This window comes from Thermobia domestica, chromosome 14 (assembly GCF_964235325.1).
Source record: "Thermobia domestica chromosome 14, izTheDome1.hap1.1, whole genome shotgun sequence".
Lineage (NCBI taxonomy): Eukaryota > Metazoa > Arthropoda > Insecta > Zygentoma > Lepismatidae > Thermobia > Thermobia domestica.
The window spans coordinates 34,423,238-34,438,023 of NC_137467.1; the positions used below are offsets into that span (position 1 = coordinate 34,423,238).

The window sequence follows — 14,786 nt, forward strand, 5'->3', positions numbered from 1 at the left end:
CCTATAATGAAAGCGATAATATTCTCGTTGGCATGGGGCCTAACTATATATAAAAAAAAGCCATTTTGTTTGGCTTTGTCATTTAGCCGTGATGATTATACACACAGGGTTGCATTTAATTTGTTAATTATAATAATTCATAGATGACAGGTAATTCAAAAAACTATTCTTTCTAGTAGTTAGCTTCTCTACGAAGCCACGGGCTGAGTCTCGAAAGCCAAGTAGTAAGTCCTATTCCTATTATTAGCAATTACAAATATCAATATCCAAAAGTGCCTGATGTTCTTTTTCCACTTAGATATAGTCACCTCAGGTAATAAACAGAAACAAATGAAAAAGGAAGAAAAATGAAGGTCTTGAAAGGAAAAGGTTCAGTGTTCAGATGTTGTCTCTAATGCACTGAGCAGAGTGGGTCAATTTTTCACGGTGAGTGATGAGTCGCAGTGGGTCAAGTCCTCTTGACCCACTGACCCACTTACAAATGTTGACCCAAAAGACCCGCTGACACACTCCGTCTCAGGTATGCATGCCTTCAAAGCCTTTAGATAATAGAAAATCGAGCCTTACATGTGTAAGTTAAATGCAATACAAAAGCTGACAAAAGTTTAGGATGTCCACAGGATACAAAGTATAAGCAAAAATCACTAAAACTATTAATACTAGTCTACTATTAAATACGGCTTTACACGCTTCACTAACGACGTCTACTTTGCTTTTTTGGGTGCCAAGAGGAGGGGCTGAAAACTGCTTTATTTCCGTTTGTTATTTTGAATTTCATAAATATATCTGGACTAAAATCTTTTAAGTGCTTAAGGCCCCTAAGGAACTTAATTTAACTCTGTTGTGTTGTATCAACATTACTTTTGGAATATATCTCTCTCGTGCATGCAGCCCGTAAATACAGCCCAGGACGAAGGAAAACTGGATTAGTTTCCGGTGAGAGCCCATGTACTTTGAATGTTATCTGAAGCTGAAGGGTTATACTTAATATAGCCTCGGTGCTGAAAACGACGTTAACCTACGAACAAATCAAAAAGAAACTAACCTGGAATGGTCAATCTAGAGGCTACCATCTCTCCAAGGACCTGGGCGCAATCTATTCTTCCCCTTCAAATTTATCATCCTACCCCCCAATTAATCATTCTCCCACATTTTTTGTATATGTATGTAGTAAAAAAAAAGATAAAAAATCAGATATCATATAAAGTACCTTTTGTGTAGAGAGCAAGGTTGGATATTTAGTAATTTGTGTAGTTCAAAAGATGACACAAGATGGCAGAACAGAAAAGAAATTATTATTTTTGAGGAACCTGATTATAAGTTCAGAAAGTTTGAACAATATTTTCCAGAAACATATTTACTGTAAAAGACGTACTCAAACAGTTTACTCAAATTACAGATATTTCAAAATACTTGCATTTTCTAAGCATCAAATTGCAAATATCCAATTGTAGAAGAGTACATTGCATCGATTGGGCTAAAACTAGGGTATGCAAAGGTGAGCATACCATAATTAACCAAGAAGCCTAGCCTCTCTTTTGTTTCTTACGGTGTCAGCGAGGACCAAGTATTGCAACACGTACTTGCGAGCATAACATAATTAGGACACTTAGAGGATTGACGAAAGTTTCGGAGGGCGCTTGCTTTTTGAATCTCATCTATCATCCTTCTTTTCGTTTGCATCTTCATTTGGGCTTCGGCCCCAGGCTCTCTACCTATCATGACGGATCTTAGCAATGCTTCCGGCTCATCGCATCTCGGTCAACAAACTCCAGCTAATATAGGGCCAAACGGTCGGCAGAAGACTCAACCCCGGATTGTTACCGGAACGGTACGGTCAGGACTTACCACCACTGTTCCTGCTACTTACGCTGACTGCATTACTAAAGGGCAGCGCATTCGCTCTCGGTCTCTCTCGGATGGTGAGCAATCCATAGATCCGAAGAAACAGCGAGTCACATCTATTATTGATCCAAGTATGAGCAATACCATGGATTGGGCATCATCTAATTCCGTCGATAACTCAAACTCACATCACCAACCAGAACCTATATATAACTTCCTGCTGACAGATTATGACCAAAAGTATAACACCGTTCGAGCAGTTTTTCAGCAGTTGATTAAATATGTGCCTCGTCCTGAGATACGCGAAATCGTCAAAACTCGCAGAGGCATTATACTAAAGTCTACCAACTCAAATTTTGTATCGCATGTGCGAAACAAAGCCACTTTTGAGATTTTTGGACCAAAGGCTAAACTCTCCGCACTAACTCCAAGTGCACGTAAAACACCTCCTCCTCCTAGGCGATTGCCGATGCTATCCGTGGTTATACGAGGAGTTGAACCGGATCTCACCGATGAGGAAATCTATGAGGAATTACATCAGGAAGGATTTCCTGTAAAGCGATGTATCCGGATAAAGAACGCTAACGGTGCAACATATCTTGTACGGGTTCTCACCGATCAACCACAGTTGATAGACCAGCTTTTGTCCACTGGAGCTTACATTTATCGAAGACGTTACAAAGTAGAACCTTCACGCACACCTCCTCCTCTTCCGTTAAGATGCGAGCGATGTCAGCTGTATAATGCACATCCCACATCCGAGTGTACTAATGATATTAAGTGTGGCTATTGTTCCTTACAACATGCTACGAAGGATTGCCCCAATCAAAGGGCACCACCACAGTGTAGTGCGTGTCCTGAAAAACATCCAACATATAGTTACAGATGTAAAGCTAAGCCACAACCGGAACCTTCTAAACCAGAACTTGTTGCACCCATAAGGTCTGCTGACCGTCCCACTCCACCTGCAAACTCTTTACTTCATCCTGTTACTGTTGAAGATCTGCTCCGATTCCTCACGATTAGTCTACAGAATATTCATCCGTTTCTTCGCACTCACATTCTCAACCAAATCATCCATGCAGCTAAAATTCTGTTTAACCTTCAGCTCCATGCAACCTATTCTGGGCCAACAGTTCATTTTCAAATCCAACCCATCGAAGTTTACGTTTAATATGGCAGCTTCCATTTGCAATATTTTTTGCATTTTCGTAATGGCGTATAGCTTCTTATTTATGAACATACGCTCACTATTGACACATCAAGTACTATTCACGCAGTTATTACAGGAGGAACACATCTCAGCCTTCGCACTCAACGAAACTTATCTGGCTCCTTATTTACAGTGTTACATTCCAAAATATAACTTACTCCGTCATGATGCTCCGTCCGGACCACGTCTATACGGCGGTACAGCTATCGGCATTAGCACTCGTCTACCATACCGCACTGTTACCATGCCTCAAACTTTCAATCTGCCTGAATACAATGTAACAACTCTCTACCTACGGGGTCGCACAGTCACATTTGCCACAATCTATGTTCGGCCAGGAAAGATTCTCAACTATGACTTCTTTCGCTTCATTGATACACAATCCCGGCATTATATTATCATGGCAGACTTAAATTTCCATAGTAGAACACAGCGCGACAAACAGCAATTTCTTGATTTTATACAAACTTCCACTACAGGAGAATTTCACATCTTGCCACAACCTACGAGGCCAGCTAGCAACACAACGCCTGACGTAGTAATAACCTCGTCTTCTCTTTCTCCTCTTATTAACATTACTGTACTAGATTCAATCGGCAGCGATCATGTTCCTGTTAAACTAGAACTGCAATGTACAGTGAAGTCGTCAAATCACTTACCAGCTAGAAAAATTTATCTATATCATAAGGCTAATTGGGATCAATACCGATCCACAATAGACGACGCCATTAGCACACTCACTATACCTACCTCGCAGCATAGTCTTGATCATGTCATCACTGACCTTACTACAGCAATTCAAGGAGCAGCGGAACATGCCATTCCGTCTACTCATGTACAACCGCATAAACCTATTTTGCCACCAAGATATCTTGGACTAATTTCTGCTTCACGTCGAGCTTATCGTGAATATAGAACCAGCGGCAACTTGGAGGTACTGCGCTTACACCGCCAATATCTCCGAATAACACACAACTACATTGTAGCATACAAGAAAAGACAGTGGATTTTAACGTGTAATACTCTGACTGCAGAAACTCATCCCAGCAAATATTGGCGTAAATTCAACCAACTTACTGGCAAAACGTCTCGTACACCCTATCCACTTATTCACAACCATCAAGCTATTAATAATGACATCGACAAGGCTAATATTTTTGCTACGTTTTTCCAAGAAGTCTTCACTCCTCTTTCTGGAGGGCACACACCGCACCGCCTTCAAACTTCGATAAACCGTCACGCCGATCCGACCGCTCCTCATCTACAGCCTTCTGACCACCATACTCTGGAACCTAATAATTCACTTACTCAGGCTATAGACCCAGATGATATCAGGGCTATTTTAGCAACCAAACGCAGTACGGCACCTGGATTCGACTCCATCACATATGCTCTCATCAAACAAGCACCTCCTTCTTTCATTCTGATTCTAAGCCATATTTATACTTTTATCCTGCGCACTGGCTTCTTTCCGCTCGATTGGAAGTATTCTAAAGTTCTTTTATTTCCTAAGCCTAAGAAACCACCATCAGAAGTATAGTCGTATCGCCCGATCCATTTAACAAGTTGTCTCTGCAAATTATTAGAACGTATACTCGTTCGTCGGCTCCACGACCACCTCCTCATGCACAATCTTCTGCCGATCCATCAAGCTGGGTTCCGACCGCACTTCAGTACACTCGATCAGCTCTTAAGACTCGTCACTGCTATTTATCACCAATACAACAAGGGATTTCCTTCTTGTTTAGTTACGTTTGATTTGGAAAAGGCATTTGATAAGGTCTGGCATCCTGGCTTGATATACAAATTACACAACTATATGCTGCCCATATCTTACATACGATTAATCAATACCTTCTTAACAGGACGTCTTGCATATATTTCTATTAACAATGCTTTATCACACCCCATATTCTTACATTCTGGCGTACCTCAAGGTTCTTCTCTGTCTCCTTTGTTATATCTACTGTACGTTGCTGATCTCAGACTGACTCCTCACGTCCAAGTCTACCAATTCGCCGATGACACAGCATTTCTCACAACAGCTCGCACTATCCAGCTTATTAATAGACTCATGCAGCCAGCTATCGACACATTTGTCCGTTGGTGTCAGGTCTGGAGACTCAGTATTAACTCAGCGAAAACACAATCTATAGTCTTTCTACCACCACGTAGACGATCCAGAGTGTTTCGCAATCCGAATTTATTAAATATTCACGTGGACAACACGCCAGTTCCTTTCACATCATCTCTTACTTACCTTGGGGTGATATTTGACTCAAAGCTTACGTGGACTCCGCATCTTAAAAAAATTGTTACTCAAGCTAAGAACAGATTAAATCTGCTAAAACGTTTAGTTGGCACCAGCTGGGGTTTACGACCACCTACTGTCCTCCACACTTACAAAGCATTTATGAGGAGTACTTTAACCTATGGCCATACAGCTTGGGCCGCAGCTCCCGACAAATTTTATAAACAATTGTCTATAATGGAGCGGCATGCTTTTAGATTGGCCTATCGAATTCCCTTACCAAGCCCAACCAGACTTCTTTACGAGCTCATAGACTTTCCACCACTGCTCACCCATCTAGAACAGCTTCGCATTCGTTAAATCACGAAACGCTTTGGTTTACGACACCCCATGCTTCAGGATATACTACGATATGACCGAGACAATGATGTACCGCCACGATACGTCGACACTCCGCTCCAACACTATCTTACACTGTAGCACTTGCAAATGGATCCTGCCAATCGAGACCCAGAAGTATTTGCTATATATCATCCACGCCATCTGTCATCTTCCATCTATCCATCATATGCACAGTAATAATCAATTAACATGGGCCTCCTCTGTCTACATCAGTTCCTGAATAGCCCCAGGAACAGAAGATAACAGCATCCGTTCACTAACAGAACCTAGTGTTGTGGCGTCCAGTGCATTCATCCTCATTTTCATCATCATTTCTTAATATTATTTCTTTGAATTGTAATTTCTGTTACTGTTTATCTTATTTGTTATTATATTCACGCACTTAGCCTTTATGCACTAACAGTTTATTTTCTTGTTTCATATTTCTAATAGCCTCCATGCACATATTACCTTTATGTTGTTATTATTATTAGGATTTTGTGTCACCTGTTTCAATTTATATCTATTGTATATATGTTAATTACTTAAAATAATGAATGAATAAAGGAAAACTCCTTCGACCAACCACAATTTCTGTAGCCTCAACATTCCTAATACAACACTTCCCCGAAGAAAGGGCGCAACCCTTTAACCGGGTAGACGACAAAAAAAATGCAAAGGTGAATTTTAATTTTTTTTAGTGAACATTTAATGTGTTTAATTTTTAAAGAAGGAAACAATGGGTGTTTTATACCCTTCCTTCATCAGTTAGATTTATGTTGATTATGAATTAGATATTAGGGTGTTCAAATTTAATAACGCCGTTTTGAAATAATTCATGTAAAGTATACCTAATGGTTAGAACAGTCTTTCATTCCCTGTTTTCTCCATGAAAGAGAGAATTATATATGCTGGAGTAGTCTACTTATTATAGATACAGTTTTGGGCGTTTCGAATTCCATTTAGCAGCGAGGCTAGGAATATGAGACGTTCACCTACAGCTTAACTTGCAATCCGAGTCACATGAGTTAAGGCCAAAGGTGCGTACACTAATCCCTTAGCCAGGAGCAAGCTCGGGAAGTCACATTGAGAACGGTGGAGAAACCGGAACTAGTCTGAGTCTTTCAGTAACTTTTGAATTTGAAGTTTTTCTTTAAATTCTTACGTACCACAAATATTACAGAAAAGTAACCGTTTCTTATTGCATAAACAGTGTACATGTTACATAATTATGGATCTTCTTATTACTTAACACTTACAAAGCATTCATGAGGAGTGTCCTTACTTTTGGTCACGTAGCTTGGTGTTCAGCCCCACAAAAATTCTACAACAGACTTGAGATTCTGGAGCGACACTCCATTCGTTTAGCATATCGGATCAAACTTCCTTATCACAATGCTGACCTAAATGATAAAATTGACTTTCCTCCGCTCGTCCACCACATTGCCAACTTGCGTGAGAAATTTATAGCCAAGAATCTCCAGAATCGTAAGGATATATTTCTTGATACAATATTTACAGACTTACAGCAAGAATCCGCATATAAATACTGTTATACACCACTCAGCGTCCTGGTCACAATATATCTCCGCAATATTCCAGCAGATCATAACACAGCATTCTTTCATCACCAACTTACCCAGCAGCACATTCCTCATCTTTTCCCATCATAGCACTGTTTCTCCACACCACTATTAAGGGCTATCCATATGTCTTTCATCAGTCCTGAGCCGCCCCAGGACAGAAGATTAATATGCATTTGTCTGTTCTAACATCCATCTACTGTGTTGTGACGTCCAGAGCACCTAACTCATCAACATTCATTTGTCATAAATTTGTACTATAATCTCTTTCAACAGTACCTTCTATACATTTCACAAAATTTTATACTGCTTTACTTCTATTATCACTTTTTTTTGCACTAATGTTATTTTTCTGCACTCGCACCTTTGTTTGCTAGTTTCATGCTTTGTTTAATATTGTTTTGTTTAATAACATTCTGTTTTCATATTTCGTTTTGTTTATGATATTGATATATAAAATTAATCTTTTTTGATATAATCTTTGTATTTTGTTTTTGTTAATGAATAAAATAAATATTTCTTTCACAGCTCCTTGACCGACCATAATATGAATAAAGAATAATTGATGATCTCAAATCCCAGGCCAAGAGAGAGGGCGAAACTTTCTAGTGGCAGATTATATACAACTAATGTTTATTCAAATTTCCCAAAAATAAAATTTGTTCCACCCATAATAAGATGCCCTCATACTTCCGTATATAGAAATAAAGTGTTAGCTCCAACCACTACCCTCTAAAAAAAATGCAAAGGTGAATTTTAATTTTTTTTTAGTGAACATCTATTGTGTTTAATTTTTAGAGGAGGAAACAATGGGTGTTTTATACCCTTCCTTCATCAATTAGATTTATGTTGATTATGAATTAGATATTAGGGTGTTCAAATGTAATAACGCCGTTTTGAAATAATTCATGTAAAGTATACCTAATGGTTAGAACAGTCTTTCATTCCCTGTTTTCTCCATGAAAGAGAGAATTATGTATGCTGGATAGTCTACTTATTATAGATACAGTTTTGGGCGTTTCGAATTCCATTTAGCAGCGAGGCTAGGAATATGAGACGTTCACCTACAGCTTAACTTGCAATCCGAATCACATGAGTTAAGGCCAAAGGTGCGTACACTAATCCCTTAGCCAGGAGCAAGCTCGGGAAGTCACATTGAGAACGGTGGAGGAACCGGAACTAGTCTGAGTCTTTCAGTAACTTTTGAATTTGAAGTTTTCTTTAAATTCTTACGTGCCACAAATATTACAGAAAAGTAACCGTTTCCTATTGCATAAACAGTGTACATGTTACATAATTATGGATCTTCTTATTACTTAACACTTACAAAGCATTCATGAGGAGTGTCCTTACTTTTGGTCACGTAGCTTGGTGTTCAGCCCCACAAAAATTCTACAACAGACTTGAGATTCTAGAGCGACACGCCATTCGTTTAGCATATCGGATCAAACTTCCTTATCACAATGCTGACCTATATGATAAAATTGACTTTCCTCCGCTCGTCCACCACATTGCCAACTTGCGTGAGAAATTTATAGCCAAGAATCTCCAGAATCGTAAGGATATATTTCTTGATACAATATTTACAGACTTACAGCAAGAATCCGCATATAAATACTGTTATACACCACTCAGCGTCCTGGTCACAATATATCTCCGCAATATTCCAGCAGATCATAACACAGCATTCTTTCATCACCAACTTACCCAGCAGCACATTCCTCATCTTTTCCCATCATAGCACTGTTTCTCCACACCACTAATAAGGGCTATCCATATGTCTTTCATCAGTCCTGAGCCGCCCCAGGACAGAAGATTAATATGCATTTGTCTGTTTTAACACCCATCTACTGTGTTGTGACGTCCAGAGCACCTCACTCATCAACATTCATTTGTCATAAATTTGTACTATAATCTCTTTCAACAGTACCTTCTATACATTTCACAAAATTTTATACTGCTTTACTTCTATTATCACTTTTTTTTGCACTAATGTTATTTTTCTGCACTCGCACCTTTGTTTGCTAGTTTCATGCTTTGTTTAATATTGTTTTGTTTAATAACATTCTGTTTTCATATTTCGTTTTGTTTATGATATTGATATATAAAATTAATCTTTTTTGATATAATCTTTGTATTTTGTTTTTGTTAATGAATAAAATAAATATTTCTTTCACAGCTCCTTGACCGACCATAATATGAATAAAGAATAATTGATGATCTCAAACCCCAGGCCAAGAGAGAGGGCGAAACTTTCTAGTGGCAGATTATATACAACTAATGTTTATTCAAATTTCCCAAAAATAAAATTTGTTCCACCCATAATAAGATGCCCTCATACTTCCGTATATAGAAATAAAGTGTTAGCTCCAACCACTACCCTCTAAAAAAAATGCAAAGGTGAATTTTAATTTTTTTTTAGTGAACATCTATTGTGTTTAATTTTTAGAGGAGGAAACAATGGGTGTTTTATACCCTTCCTTCATCAGTTAGATTTATGTTGATTATGAATTAGATATTAGGGTGTTCAAATGTAATAACGCCGTTTTGAAATAATTCATGTAAAGTATACCTAATGGTTAGAACAGTCTTTCATTCCCTGTTTTCTCCATGAAAGAGAGAATTATGTATGCTGGATAGTCTACTTATTATAGATACAGTTTTGGGCGTTTCGAATTCCATTTAGCAGCGAGGCTAGGAATATGAGACGTTCACCTACAGCTTAACTTGCTATCCGAATCACATGAGTTAAGGCCAAAGGTGCGTACACTAATCCCTTAGCCAAGAGCAAGCTCGGGAAGTCACATTGAGAACGGTGGAGGAACCGGAACTAGTCTGAGTCTTTCAGTAACTTTTGAATTTGAAGTTTTTCTTTAAATTCTTACGTGCCACAAATATTACAGAAAAGTAACCGTTTCCTATTGCATAAACAGTGTACATGTTACATAATTATGGATCTTCTTATTACTTAACACTTACAAAGCTTTCATGAGGAGTGTCCTTACTTTTGGTCACGTAGCTTGGTGTTCAGCCCCACAAAAATTCTACAACAGACTTGAGATTCTAGAGCGACACGCCATTCGTTTAGCATATCGTATCAAACTTCCTTATCACAATGCTGACCTATATGATAAAATTGACTTTCCTCCGCTCGTCCACCACATTGCCAACTTGCGTGAGAAATTTATAGCCAAGAATCTCCAGAATCGTAAGGATATATTTCTTGATACAATATTTACAGACTTACAGCAAGAATCCGCATATAAATACTGTTATACACCACTCAGCGTACTGGTTACAATATATCTCCGCAATATTCCAGCAGATCATAACACAGCATTCTTTCATCACCAACTTACCCAGCAGCACATTCCTCATCTTTTCCCATCATAGCACTGTTTCTCCACACCACTAATAAGGGCTATCCATATGTCTTTCATCAGTCCTGAGCCGCCCCAGGACAGAAGATTAATATGCATTTGTCTGTTCTAACATCCATCTACTGTGTTGTGACGTCCAGAGCACCTCACTCATCAATATTCATTTGTCATAAATTTGTACTATAATCTCTTTCAACAGTACCTTCTATACATTTCACAAAATTTTATACTGCTTTACTTCTATTATCACTTTTTTTTGCACTAATGTTATTTTTCTGCACTCGCACCTTTGTTTGCTAGTTTCGTGCTTTGTTTAATATTGTTTTGTTTAATAACATTCTGTTTTCATATTTCGTTTTGTTTATGATATTATTGATTTGAACATCTATTGTGTTTAATTTTTAGAGGAGGAAACAATGGGTGTTTTATATCCTTCCTTCATCAGTTAGATTTATGTTGATTATGAATTAGATATTAGGGTGTTCAAATGTAATAACGCCGTTTTGAAATAATTCATGTAAAGTATACCTAATGGTTAGAACAGTCTTTCATTCCCTGTTTTCTCCATGAAAGAGAGAATTATGTATGCTGGAGTAGTCTACTTATTATAGATACAGTTTTGGGCGTTTCGAATTCCATTTAGCAGCAAGGCTAGGAATATATGAGACGTTCACCTACAGCTTAACTTGCAATCCGAATCACATGAGTTAAGGCCAAAGGTGCGTACACTAATCCCTTAGCCAGGAGCAAGCTCGGGAAGTCACATTGAGAACGGTGGAGGAACCGGAACTAGTCTGAGTCTTTCAGTAACTTTTGAATTTGAAGTTTTTCTTTAAATTCTTACGTACCACAAATATTACAGAAAAGTAACCGTTTCCTATTGCATAAACAGTATACATGTTACATAATTATGGATCTTCTTAAACATTTTACTCAGCAAAAAAAAATTGAAATTCAGATATGAGAAACTGTTTGCATTGCCAACACTGCTCAACATTCTTCGAGTTCCAGTTTCTCAATTGTCTTCGGCGCGGGAGAATCCGGCTTCAATTTTCGACGAAGGTTCGTACGGTTTGGATGACACGTTAAGCTGTAGGTTAATGTCTCATTTAACCTTGGTGCTATAAGAAATGTCAAATGCAATTCTATCAATTTCTCAATCGACCAGAGCAGAATGAAATATATTTTTAAAAAAATACTTACAATGTGTTACAGTTTCAAGGACCTAACGTCCTCTTCATCAGACACAAACACTCTGATGTCTGATGGAGAGGACGTTAGGTCCTTGAAACTGTAACACATTGTAAGTATAGTTTTTAATATATTTCATTTTGCTCTGGTCAGAACTGTGGTTTATTTCTTTCTCAATCGATTTTGTAAAAATCATTTACAACATGCATATTTATCAGAAGGGTATTTTTAAACTGATAAGAAAAAGACTCGAAGTAATAATGGAGCTATACTTATCCACCTCATGCTAAAACGCAATCTCCCCAAATAAACCATTCTCCCATCCAAAAAAGTAATACAGAAGGCGCCCCCCAAAAATAACAAATTCCTAAACTAATTTCCACGCCAAGCACATAGAGGAAAGTGGGTGAATACCGCGCAGGAGGGTAATACCGCGCATCAAAGTTTCTCTTTGATATCCCAGAGCGTAATATTTGTAATTGCAAATGACAGGTAGCGAATAAGGCGCGAAACAATATTACATATAACAGTTGGCTTTGCGCTCCATAATAAAAGACAAGAGGAAAGGTGCTTATAATTTGAGCAGAGTCATTAAAACGTTGTGTGTTGAGTATGTTTTGAAGAAGAACGAAATTATGTTGCTAACGTACATAGAATACTCCGTTCTTTTAAAATATAAAAAAAAACAACTACACGACAATATTACCATGTTCTATTTTTAATTATTATTTTTTTTGTGTGTGTGTGTGAAGGTGCATATGGGATAATGGCGTGCAATGTATTTCATTAGTGCGCGGTTTCTCCCTCATTGTTTTTTAGGGGGCAAAATATACCGGTACTCAAAATTTTCTTCCCCTGTTATTTTCACAGATGCCTAGAAAGTACTTGAAGAAAACCAAACGCAAAAGCTTGACAGAAGAAACATTGTGCAAATAGACTTGACAATAGTTTGTGTTAATGTTTGCAATATACTCTATTTCAAGTTTTACTTCAAGTATTTCATTCTAAGTATAGTATTTCAAGTCTATTGTCTCTGTTTTCAGTACTTCAAGTTTATAGTACGTAGTAGATGATTAAATACATAAACATATATGTTGGTTCCTATGTTACATTGGATTATTTAATGTCAGAAAATTATCTCCGCGCTATTACCCTAGAAGGTGGTGAATACCGCGCATTTGCCTCACTCACTTTCTCGCTTGTTTTTTCGTGATTTAATAAAAGTTGACATAATAGTCTATACATACGTTTAAAGTTAAAGGATGTCCTGAGTTCTTAGTTATTTTAATCCCAAAATGTCTGCGTAATTTGCGATTAAATCTTAAGTGCGCGGTATTCACCCACTTTCCTCGACCTGGTTAACTGTAATTTCCTCTCTCTACTTTTTAACCAGAATCAGTTTATAATTTCTTACATCTCCCGCTAAAATTATGTCCTTAGAATCGAAAGATAAATGGAACGAAATGTTTCAGTCTTTCATATTCATAGTTATGCCGTGCAGGATAAGGGGGATAGCGATTATGGGAATTTATGAAATGGTGAAATGAAGAAAGTACGAGGAAACGGTACAAACCCTAGGAAACTCATGCACATGCTATCTGTGCACCATAGAGCCCACCTAGCGCTAACTGGTATCGGACCACATACTCCATGCATTCAACGGAAAGAGAATAAATTCTTTAATACGACAATTAATTATTTAAAAGTGTTTTCGTATTACATTATCTCTCACAGTTAACTTTCTTAAAATCATCACCATAGTATAAATAAATTTTGATTTTGTATTTTTAATTTAAAATAATTCTCTTCTCCAACGAATAAAAATAACTCATGGGCACAACCTACTCCCTGAATGGTGCTTTTGAACACTCTTGCGTCTATGTAGAATACTCTAATGGTTATACGAACATTAGTGCACATAGCTTAGATAAGAAAGAAAGACAAAGAAAATTTCGAAAAAAAAATTGAAGAAGTTGTTTTTTGCGGAGATCTTATATGACATCGTGAATATATCCTGAAAGTTACCCTTGACTTGAACCGTGAATTTTGTGTTTTAGGGGCTTAAAGGGCGACATTTTAATTTCTTCGAAGAAAATAGTCATGAGGAGAATTGTAGTTTACAAAATTCTAAACAGAAGATTCCCTTAGTTTTTTTTTTTTTTTTTTTTTGTCTGTAGAATCAATCGTTTCTAGGATCATGGGCCCAAATCTGTCATCAACATTGGGGAAGGGGAGGGGTCGGGAAAGATCGTTCCCACATTTTCTTTTTTCTTTTTTCTAGCGATGCTCAAAATACACTGTAAAAAATGAGGTGTTGAAACAACACAAAATGACTACCACTTTAGCGTGTTACTTGTGTTAATTCAGCATCAAGCTTTTTTTTTTTTTGCTAGCCGTAGCTAGCACCCATCCATAGGGTTGCGCCTTTTATTTGGGATGCGGAATGATAGGAACTTTAAGTGTTGGGCTATTGTCGTCAGGCAAAAGATATTTTATTAACTTTTTTATATCTTAACTACATTATTATTAGAGGACATTATGGCCTTTAACCATAATCATCAGGTCTAGAAAAGGGAAATTTACACTGGCGAACAACTCTACATGAGAGAGGAGAGGGCAGAGCATGGGTGAAAATAAAAATGAAACAATGAGGTGCACTTGACATCACAACACAATACAGAGAACAGGGTTAGAGAGACGAATGAGTGTTATCTTCTGTCCAGGGGCTGCTCTGGACGCAATCGAGACGAGGAAAGCCCTGTTAGTGTGATGAGGTCACTGTGCAACATGAGATGGAGTGATGAATAGTGGGGGGATTGCAATGAGGAAGTTTCCAAGAAGTTGAAAGTCGAGACTATTTGGTGGGAGAACGTAGTGGTACAGAATAAACAGCAGACAGAGTGAGAATGCCGTAGGAAATTTGCAGGTTTGCGGAGTGTGGC

General features: G+C 37.9%; 1 protein-coding gene across 1 annotated transcript; it reads left to right on the plus strand.

Moving 5' to 3' along the window:
* Positions 1-3,059: 3,059 nt before the first annotated feature.
* On the plus strand, positions 3,060-11,102 carry LOC145669774 (uncharacterized). Its single transcript, XM_081738113.1, has 2 exons — positions 3,060-4,416; positions 11,059-11,102. Exons 1-2 carry the CDS (start codon positions 3,060-3,062, stop codon positions 11,100-11,102), a joined length of 1,401 nt encoding a protein of 466 aa, XP_081594239.1.
* Positions 11,103-14,786: the final 3,684 nt, after the last annotated feature.